The 11,827-nt window shown below is 35.4% G+C and overlaps 1 protein-coding gene across 2 annotated transcripts in view; it reads right to left on the bottom strand.

Moving 5' to 3' along the window:
* Positions 1–9,752: 9,752 nt before the first annotated feature.
* Positions 9,753–11,827, bottom strand: part of LOC110467327 (dynein gamma chain, flagellar outer arm-like) — an 88,229-nt gene continuing 86,154 nt past the window's right edge. For both annotated transcript variants that reach the window (XM_021524428.1, XM_021524429.1), the window contains one exon: positions 9,753–11,495. In XM_021524428.1, the coding sequence (XP_021380103.1) occupies positions 11,169–11,495 (327 nt within the window). In that variant the 3' untranslated portion in view covers positions 9,753–11,168. The remainder of the gene's footprint in view (positions 11,496–11,827) is intronic.

Here is an 11,827-nt window from a genome sequence, read left to right as displayed (position 1 = left end):
TTATAATTAATATGAATAAAAAATAAATAAAAATAAAAGGAGTACAATGTCTCTTTTCTCCATGCATGTTTTCCCACTACTGTTAATTATCCTTCATTTCACAAGCACAAAATGCACCTATTCTTTATTATCCATTCACCGATTGCCATTCTGCACGTAAATGCTCATGTCACATCATTGGAGGATGCTAATTAATGAAAATTACAACAATGCATCACACTTAAAGAGGGTGAAAAAAGAGGAGAGGGAGAAATGTTTTTAAGGCATCATTTAAGAGGCGATTGATTTTGAAAATCCCAAAGGCAACATCATCACATGACCTGATTTTCAATTAGCAGAATACAGAACACATATATGAGGTATTATAGTAGATATTGATGCTCAATGTGTTACTGAAGCAATTAAATTCAAAGTGGTGAGCGGCTGTAATGTCATACTGACATAATTCTAGTTTTTTTGGTTTTTTTTGTCAAAATGATGTAGTGTAAAAGAAGTCCGATTGCAATCCCAATTTTCCAACAAATAGTTTTCTCTACATCTGATATTCATTATTATTGTTAATGCAGTGTACTAGAATCTTTTTCTGTAATTTACAGGAGTAAAAACCGGTACATGGAGAAAGAGGATTCGTTTGCGAGGAAGACCGGTGGATTGTGCCAGGACGTCCGACTACTAACCGATCCGAATCTGACTGTGGTTAGAGTGAACATGAAGTCTAATGGTCACGTAGAGACAATAAAGGGAGGGGATGAGGCAAATGGTGATCGGGAGAGTGCGGAAGTGGGCAGTAGTGGTGAAAAGTTAGCAAGGACAGAAGGGGGGGATCTAAAAACAACAAATGATCAGGATGGAAAGAAGGAAGATGGACTGGAAGTTGGGGTGGGGGAAGCAGAGGCTGAGAAAGAAGATGGTGAAGATCAGTTTGAAGACTGCTTAGAGGAATCGGTAAAAGATACTGATATTACAGAGGATGAAAAGAAAGAATCTGGGATTTTAGAAAAATCCTGTGACGACAATTCATGCAAGGCTTTAGAGGAGATGGAAGAACCTGTAGAGCAGGGGGAAGTGGCTGAAGTTACAGCACTAATGGAGGAGTGCATGATCTCACTAAAGGAACAGGATCTGAAGTTTGATGGAGATAAAGATGTACAAGACAAGAACAGTGAGTCGAAGGAGGATTTTGATGACAAAGAGTCTGAGAAACAATTAAAGGAATTGGTGGCTTCAAATGATTCCTTCACAGATCCAGCGATCATTATGATGGTCAAATCCTCCAGTAATTCAGAATACCTGCCAGAGCAACCTTCGTATGGTATAGAAATGCCTACATATGATCCAAAGTGTGATGTTTTGTCTGGGTTATTTAGAATTGAGGAGGATCCTAGAAGTTTGATCGAGACTATAATGCATTCAGATTCTCCTACAGAGCTGTCTGTAACACGAGATTACCCGCAGGCACTCATGATGTCTCAGGACGACCCAACAATGGTGATGGAAAACGACAGCCAACTCATCGATTATCTTCTTACTGTCACCGAGGAACCTAAGAATCCAACCGTATTTCCCGATATATCTTGTAATGTTGAAAATTCTTCAGACAGTCTCGCTGAACTGGAAGGCATTGCCGAATTCCTAACAGACATGGTAACCAGCAAGATTTGCAGTGAAGATATCATCACTGACATAGATACAGCAGGGATTGGTGATGGAGGATTTGGAGAGGAGGTAGTGAACCTTGATCTAGTGAAGGATGAGAGCGTGATGAAGCTGATTGAGCAATGTCGAACTGAAGATCTAGCTGAGGGGGAGTCGTGCGAAGGAGCAGGTGAAGCACCAGCCTTGGAAGGACTAGTTTTAGACGAAGGAGAAGCAAAGGAATGTATTCAGCATTTTGGTGACCCGGTAGATTCTGAGATGGTGTATAACTTGCTTCAAGACTTGCCCATCTTGCATGCAGAGACGAGTAATGCAAGTTTGAAGCAAGACTGCATTGGGGGGTTATCTACTGATCCTGATGATCAGTTAACAGGTGATCTAGCTGGTGATGAATTCATAGAAGCTGTAGTTGGTGAGGTCACAAAGGATCCAACAATTGCTATATCTTATCAAGATACTGATCATGCACAGCTAGAAATCGAAATAGTTGAATCCCAACCTGATAAAGAGCCCTACTCTCCAACTCAAAGATGTGAAGAATCTTACTCCCCAGTTAAAAATGTCGATGAACCTGAATCGTCAACCAAAAATCTTGCCGAACCCATCACAACAAGTCTTGATGAAAAGATGTAGGCCATCATCTTGATATGTTCAGGTACCAGAACAAACATAAAATTATCAGTAATATGTTTTTTGTTTGCAATTATAGATAAAACTAGGTCAAAACTAGCTTACAAGATTGAAATAATTCTGAAGATCGAAGAAAGGTTAGTTGTTAAATCACTGATATACAAGACATACAACAGATAATAGGATTTTTTTTTATTTATATTTGTGGTACTATGGCGACATCTATACAATGCCCTTTATTGTGCCTTTCAGGGGGGTGATATTCAACTAGACCCAAGAGGTTGGTAGATTTTATGTCAAGGCTAGTGACAAATTTCAGTATTTACTTTATAAAGATGGCTTTGATTTGTAGAATTTTGCAAAAATTTGCCTGCAGGCTATTACCTGAAAAAATTAAATGGTACACTCTCATGGTCTTTTTGCAGATTTCAAATCCTTTCATGTTGAAACAGGAGTGAAAATTTGATCCCTACAACTACTTGGTCTATATACCTATTTAGCAATTTATATCCGTCCCATAATAAGACATTATACAGTGTATCAGAATAGTTGGAAATATCACCAATGCACGATGCTATCATATTCCTGAAAACATTACACTGAATGATAATACATGTATCTTCACATAAAATTATCAAAAAAGTATGTGATGGTGTTACTTGTTACAATTCACAGCAGCCTCCAAGTATATGTATGATAATAATGCAAGTAAAAGGATTGCTAATTCTTTCCTGCTTCACACGAGAGTAACGATCTTAACAGTAAGTGAAGTTTAAATTAGCATGATAATAGACGAGTTCCATCAAAACGATGTGGTGTTTTTATAACATTTACCTGGTACACATATAATAGGGATTAAAATTAATTCTTTAGTGGTTTATTGAAATGTAAAGAACTGGTGAGAAGATAGTTATCAATTCTGATTTTTTTTTTTTTAATGAAGTTTTTTCTTGCGACATTGCAAACCCAAGCCCCAAGTGTTCTTATTTGTTACATAAAAATATGTTCCCAATGTTAATCTGATAGCAAGTATTGTTTCTATCGCAATATTACAAACTCAAGTGTTCTTATACATGTTACATATCAAAGTTGTTCATGTGATGATAATTGTATAGAAAACAATACCACTTTGTCTTTATCTATTGTCTTCGATGGCACAAGTATTGTGTGGAGGCGTCGGATAAACAATATTAACTATTGCATATAATACATACCCCCATGTTCAGATTACATATTACATTGTCACAGTGTGAAAGAAAGAACCTGAAAACTGGCAGTATAGTAAGATTCATCAGGTATTTAATATAATGTAGTTATGCTATTTTGTTTTATGTTGTTTAACTTTTGCTTTTGAATACATTGTTTCAGTCTTGACTAGTCAGTGATGTGTAAAAATGGTGCCATAAGTTAAGAATCTGTCTACCATTGCCAAAACTTACTATGCATTGGAAACTGTTTTTCCAAACATGACTATAGCTTTTATAAATCATTTCTGAAAACCATATGTTGCAGGACATTTTATGACGAAGATAGTAGAAAGATAAAATAGACAAAATGTTATCAAGAACAGTGTTCTTCATTTCGAACCCTGGACTTCAGATTGTTGTATGCTATATCACTGTAACTGACTAAGCTAGCTGGTCAACAGAAGTGTCCTGGGGCGCATTTCTTTAACGTGAATCCAAAACATGTTTCCGCATCATTTTTAGCTCACCTGGCCCGAAGGGCTACAAAGTTTGTTCAAATGAATGACCTTCACCCATATGCAAGGTCACAGGGGTCAAATTTGTTTAAAATCTTTAAACGACCTCTTCTGAATAACCATGGGTCCCAGGATGTTGATACTTTGCAAGTTGCATCCTGAGATGAAAGGCTATAAAATTGGTTCAACCTAATGACTTTGTTCGACTTTCCATCCCAAGGGGGAAATGTTTTTAAAAAAATTACCAGGGTCTTTTGAATGAATTTTAATCATAAATACTGATATTTTGCCTGGAGCGTTATTTTAGATCACTTTTAAGGTTATAAGTGAGATTTATACCAGGTGAGCGATGCAGGCCCATTGGGCCTCTTGTTATGTTTCACCGTTTCATTTAAGTGAAACAGAAACATGTTACCGAAATATGTGAAACATCAGTCATCGATGTTTCAAGACAGAAACATGAACAAAGAACGGTCCGGGTATTAGTNAATCAATTTTGTTTAAACTGAGGTGTGTGGATTCCCCTTCTTTGGGGCAGATTAGTGGGGCCCATTAGGGGAAATAGAGGAAAACATTAAAGATCCTTCTCCTTCTGTACCGTTGAAGGGATTTTAACCTAACCAAACTTGTTTTAGAGAATCTTTGGGCAAAGGGAATTGAATATTTATAAATGGAAGATGCAACTTTGTTACTTGTACTCCTTTGATAAACCTGAATGGTACTCAGCAGGTTTTAAATTGAAAAAATACCAGGTGAGCTATTAAGGCCCCTGGGCCTCTTGTTATTACCAAGATGGCGAAATCACAGAAATTCAACATAGCTACTACACCTATTTGCATCCTCTCGGCTGTTCATTGACTGTGGCAATATGAGCTTAAAGCTTCATTAATCAAATTTGTAGAGCATGACTTTTGCAGCTCTAGAAAGGAATGAGCTGCTACAACAGCTATATGATCGATGACAGCCAAAGCAACATGTATTAAGAAACAGAAACATGTTTTGGTTTTCTAAAAACAAATTGTTTTTATATTACATTAAATCATGTTTCTGATTTCAAAACATTGTACTGAAACATGTTACAGATTTAGGTTAAAGAAATGCACCCCAGGTACAACTGTATAACAGTTATATCCAAAACATGAAATTAAGGGGAGGTTGCTGTATATATGGGGAAACAACCAATGCAGTTGGACAGGGATCTTTTAAAGTAAAATATATTACAATTGTCACTATTATGATTTAAAAAAAACAATCTTTTTCTACAGAAGCATTCTCTAAAAAACCACCGGTTACAAAGCTTTTTAAAGAATGGTATTTGATTGAAATTGAATTTAACACAAATCCAGGAATGGTAAATGCAAAGCATCAAAATGAATGCTGAACTTATGGGTCCCAACTTATTGAGAGATAAATACCTTGACCAGGAATGTCACTCAAGACCAGAATAAATCCAATTGGGCGCTTCATGTAACTCAGCTGAGTGGAACTCTCCTTTGTAATTATAACTGATGTAACGATCCTCCACCTTAACTAGTCCATGAGAAATACCATGCATAATTGATATTATTTTGTAACATTTGTGCAATGTGCTAATTTTTTCCTTGTGTGTGACCTACATGAATTGTAGATGATTTTGTCAATATCATGGTGATATTAGTGTTTTTTTCTTCCGTGGGACATATTATATCAATACTTGTTTTTTGTTTGTCTAATATTCAGCATTCATTTCTATTCTCTAAACTTAATTGGATGATTTTTTTCCCTTTTCCTGTTTTTGACAGTATATAACATGTCTCCCTACAAATCTAATGCCAAACTTTTTATAATGCCAACACTTCACTGGAGTTGAGGTGTTATTACTGAGTACCAAGTTTTGTTAACTCTGTATATCAATTTTACTTTGTTATCCCTGTTTAATATTTGTTTTGTTATCACTATTTATTTTCATTTACAATTTGAATCAGTTTAGTTTTTGATATGATGTATATACAGGTATATAGAAATGGTTTTATATCAACTTTAAAAGGATAATTCATAGTTGTATGTTAATCTTTTTCATGAAAGTCATGTAGATTTGAACCTTGTTGTTTTCCCCCCCAAAATATGCTGACCATGATACGATGTTTAGTTAAATCAGCAACTGTTCCCGTGTATTTTGTTTTCACCTTTGAACAATTAACAGTCACTAGTGAAATTTTGGAAAGTCAAATCTGTCGAAGGTTTCCTGACTAGATTTATGGTTAACATAGGTGCCATTATTCAAAGAGTTTTATTCAGATTTCATAAAATTATTTCTTTTTAAGAAAAGATGTGGATTAAAGTATATTGAAAACTGTATAAAATGTTAAGAGTATAATGATACTTTGAAATGTAAAGGGCATGGCAAATTTGTGAAAAAAGTTTTCGTTGTATTTAAATAATTTAATCTTGCCGTTTGTAACGTCGCTTTTGATTGGCTGATACAGCAGCAATAATTTCTAAAAGAAAATAGTCCATCAATAAAAGTGGATTTCCACAGGGATTGTGTACAGTAGATTAAATTATAAGGATTAACTTGAATATATTTTTCATGTTATGGAGCTATAACACAAAAAAATGGAGTTTACTCTAATCATAAACCGCTTCGCAGTTTATTTAAGAGTACACTCCGTTTTTTTGTGTTATATCTCCATAACATAAAAAATACATACAAGTTAATCCTTAAAGTTCTGATGTAAATTTTAGTGTATATTTTATGTAAATACTAGACCAAGACAAAGCTGCCTAAGTTCATACCATTACAGTACAATGTTTGAATTATCTGACTGTGTCAGAAATTAGTTGAGTTTTATGACCGCCTGAACTAGAATATACTTAGTATATAGTATATACAACCTGAGAGAAGAACCAGTGTCGGAGGTTGACGGTTAAAATTCCATAACTAGAAGTCACTAACCATAAAAGACCGAGACCCCACCATTTAGAGTGCACCTTTCTTGAGACTCCAAGAGTTATGCTTACTTAACCTTGCTAGATCTGCACCCCTGGAATATGTCATAGCAAAATTGAAGGCTCAGTGTGCACCACCTTGTGGTTGAGACAAGAACACTTCAATATGAAGTTTTGAAGTCTGGTGTAGTTCCTCTGTAATCTTCAAAGGACATACGTCAGACTATATATTATTAACCTGAGACCAATCAAATAGCTAGCAGCATGCCTTCAATTTTGCTAGGAAATATTCAGGAGTGCAGAGAATGTAAGAGAGTGTAACCCCTGGAGTATTGTGGAGGAGATTGCAGAGATAGATGTTTACTTGGGTTACGTTGGGTTTGTCTTGGTCTTGATTCTACATTTAGAATGAAGATTGTACAACTTTCCTGAACACAGCTTGAGCTACACATCTGCTGCCAGAAGAGTTAAAATTACATGTGTACATGTACATAAATAGAGGAATAACAGTTGGATTTGGTTTTTTGCTCACCGGTTGGAAGGGCAAAGGTGAGCTTATGCCATACAGTGGCATTCGTCGTCTGTCTGGCAACAGTTTCTTCGACAACTTTTTCTGAACTGCTGAACAGAATTGCTCCTAATTTTACTGGAAACATCTTTAGGTTGTAGCTGGGATTCAAAATTTCACAAATGGAGGGGCTAGCCCCTTGGGGTGCTAAGAAGCAGGGCCAAAAAGGGAAATTTTCTGCAACCCTGGAAACTAATTTCCAACATTAATTTAAATGAGAACATTTTGCCATAATTGCTTAAATATCCAGGTGAGCGATACAGGTCCTATAAGTCTCTTATTATCACTGTCCGATACCTATGGCTGATGGCACTCTGCTACCATCTTAAGCATGTAAATGTTGTAAATGAAGAAATATTTTCTTTTGGTACCTGTAACTAGTTTTTGATGTCAACTCGACAACAATTAAAGAATGGTCAGTATGCAGCTTATTCATAGGTATATCAGTGGTATTGTCATATACACAGCACCATTTTAGTCAAGCCCTCCTATTGACCTTTCAGAAGTACAAGGTAATATTAACAGGAGGTCCAATATATTTCAGATTATTCTGCTAACCAGTAGTTGGGGCCTACTTGACATCCATCATCATCGTGATCGGTACATCTTACTGCTACTTTGCATTGTGTTTGGCAATTTGAATGCTTTCAAAATAGTTTGGAAGCTATTAATTTGTCTAAGAATAACACTTTACCTTAATTGTGCTGTTAAAATGAATATCGGCTTGCTTGAAATTATATTTCTGTGATATCTTAGTGTCCTTAAACGAGTGAGTTACGGACTTGAAATCAGTTTATACCACAGAAAAGCTTTGGACACTGGGCTGAAGAAAAGACTAGTAGCATGTGTGTTTTCTTAAAATAAGATTGTGTTTTTGGTATTGTGTTAGTTAGGTGTGACATTGATTCAGTCCAGTTTTGCCTCGCAGTGCAATATCGATCATGGATCCGAGTCCTGATATAGTCCATTTCAGCCTTGATCAGTTCTGTTGTCAGTCCGAGTCCTGTTATACTCCATTGTGACCTTGCAATTGATACAGTTCTGTTGAACTCTGATGTGATCTTGATTCTGTGTTGTTGCAGACCATAATGTTATATTGACTTGGGGATTTTTTTTACTGCAATCTGTGTCAATGATCAGTTGTTTTGGACAAAAATGAATTTAAGATATATATAGTGTGATTTTCGGAAGTTCAGGTATCCTAAAGTTTGTCAGGTACTTGCCAATGTTAGTTGCTTTGATTTAAGACATGTTCATTGACCCTTTCTTAGGAGTTTGGTGATGTCACTTTTGTCGTTTTGGTGTCTACTCGGTTTCTGTTCTTGTTGTTTCATGCTGACTCGGGTACTGATTTTATCCTGGTGATTTCTCTATACATTGTATACGTGTACTCCCCATATCATCGTTATACAGTTAGCTTTTAGGCAGGATGACATACTATGGATGGATGGTGTAGGTTAACTTCTTTTGGAGTTTGATTAAACATTACATATTCCAATTTTGGAACCATCATTATTTAAGTTCAAAAAAGATCTACGCTAAGTGAACATATTTGAGTGTTATATGGATGAAATCAAGATGAAATATGCTATTGCAATATTATAATATACACATTACTCTATATGCCTATTTTTAAGCTGTATACTTCATTCTTTGAATATTTTTTTGTTCATGGATTTTTGAGTTATCTGTATTTTGTTTTTGTTTTTAGATAATTGTTACTTTTTCTACCTCGTTTCTTTAATATGTATCAGAGTTTTTGATAATTTGTCCTGTTAAATAAATGGAACAATTCTACACATGTTTATTTGACTTTTTGATTTTCTAAGCAATTGGTATATTCGATTTTCAACTACAAACGGCCTTTATTTGAATCATTGGTCAAAGGGAAAACCAATTTTCTTTCAGTAAAATGAGGGGAAAAAAATTGAAAGGATTCTCAAAAGCAGATCCTCATACTCGAGTTAAATGCCAGATTTTCAGTAAGATTGTATAAAAATGAACGTGTGCCTATTAGCACAAACTTGTTTTTGAACTTGAGATAATGATACAAAACATGTACATTATGATGAAGATGTTTTTTACAGCAAACATACTGAATGGGGGTACCCTGGCTTTGTTTAATTGTATATATTGTCTGTGAGCCGTCAAATCCCCAACCACATAATGGTCTCTTGGCTTTGGTGGTCACTACGAATAAATAATTTGATAACTAAAAACTGAAAGAGTTGAACAAAAAAAGAGTATATTTTATCAACAATACAACAAGTTTATTGTTTGGTTGAAATATATAAAATACTTCAAAAGTCTCCAATAATAGAAAAACATTTTAAACAATTAGGACGGACAAACATTAAAACTGTACAAAAATACAGTCCTCAGCAGTAAATATATAGGACAAATTGTAATGTCTTCATACATCTTATTTCAACAGTGATAAAACGTAATCTAAAAATTATGTCAAGTGACAACGCATATACAGGACAGACCAAGATTCATGTCTAGGGCAATGTTTATCAGCAGTATGCCATCATAATTATTATATATATAACAATACCGTTTCTAATACAAAACAACATCAACCCTATATAAACAGTACATTCATTACGCTTCAGAAGTTGAAAGTTTGCATAATACATAATAGACATTGGAAACAATTTTCAAGGTACCGCAGCATTCCATCTTCTCTTTTGATAAAATTAATCCACTGGAATGTATTGAAACATAAATATATAAATACAACCTTTGACATTCAAATCAATATTTATACATAATTCTACACAAAGGGAATGAATAAATATGGAGTATGGAAGGGAATGATATTAATACCATAGTGAAGGATGGAATGTCATATAGGTCACTCTTATATACATGGGTATTGCTGTAACAGAATACTGATTGTTTTCAATAAACACACAACGAAAGTGCTAATAAATATTTGTGGAAACACGATAATTTGAACAAATGAATGTAATGAGAGCACTCTCACTTCTTAAGTTTCTATACAAAAATCTGGACCTTCTATATTTAATTATATGTACACATATCACAGACTTGCACATTGTATGCACAAGATGAAGATTTGACACTTTCTGCTGTAAGGCACCTCCATGTACCGTGGGTTATACAAGCTCTGATCCAATTTATTTGGCAACTCTGCAAAACTAATATATATATATATAAAAACTGGGGTGAAGACAAGGATCTAACTGTTTTGACAACATTTTCTACAACGGGTTCCTACCACAAATCTTCCTTACCAACAAACTGAACTTTGGCTAAAGAAATAAGGTGAACTTTGGATATACAAAAACTAACACAAACGACATAGTTTTGGTCATATGTATAAAGCAGATTAACTAGATTTATGTATTCTGCAACATAACACTACCTTAAGTGGTCAAGTAGTGAAAATATATTCTTAAACAAGGATTGTTCATCATTTCCAATTCAGTAAAATGGTCCTTGAGACGATGGATCACAATTTTAACACTTAAGATTTACAATGCCCTGAATATATTACAACGGCATTTAAGTTTCCTTATACATGTACCGATTGTTTTCATTTTGAAACCTTGAACTCCCAATGGAGGGGCCAGCATGCTCTGGTAGAAACTTAATATTGGGGAAACAACCAACGTTTGAATCCTAAATACTGTGACATGAAAACACATCTAGGCTCCTTCAGTAATTCCTGATGGTACAGGACAGTCCCCTTAGAGCCCAGCGTGTAGCAGGGTAACCCTCCCGTTTAAAGTCCATCTCCATGATGGGTTCACGCTTGCTGAGACGTGAGGCATAGACTGGACACTGGTACACCTCAGCAGCCTTGACAGGGTCCTGGAGGAGGGGCTTCTCATTGATGGGGTAACAGTTGACATGGACGACAGGCAAACTGGAGAAGCCACTCCTTGGAGGCGTGTCCTGGAGCTCCATTGTGGTCTTCTCCCAAGCACAGCCCCACATGTGGATGCCGTACACAAACATCCCTTCTGGAGGAGGGTCTCGCAACTGTTAAGAACAAAGGTAAAATATGTTATATGATTGGTAGTCGGTATAAAGTTTTCCAAATTGGAAGGGTGATCCTAATGAAAAAGTTCAATTATTTCTATAGTGGTCAATATTACTATTAAAAGGTTTATTATTCCAAAGACTCATATTGTAAACATTACGTTCCAAGTAAATTCGGGGGCTCATGATTTAAGATTATGAAGATAGTTCCTATAGACAGGTTTATCTCAAAGTTGGTTTCTATGGACAACCTAGATGATTTTGAAGGACCAATGACCCCTTATTAAGATTTGATAAGGTAGTCTTTTTCTATAAATAGATTTAATTGAAGG

The sequence above is a fragment of the Mizuhopecten yessoensis genome, unplaced genomic scaffold, assembly GCF_002113885.1.
Source record: "Mizuhopecten yessoensis strain PY_sf001 unplaced genomic scaffold, ASM211388v2 scaffold11169, whole genome shotgun sequence".
Lineage (NCBI taxonomy): Eukaryota > Metazoa > Mollusca > Bivalvia > Pectinida > Pectinidae > Mizuhopecten > Mizuhopecten yessoensis.
Note: the sequence above shows the minus strand (reverse complement) of the source record. Positions and strands in the feature narration are given on the sequence as shown.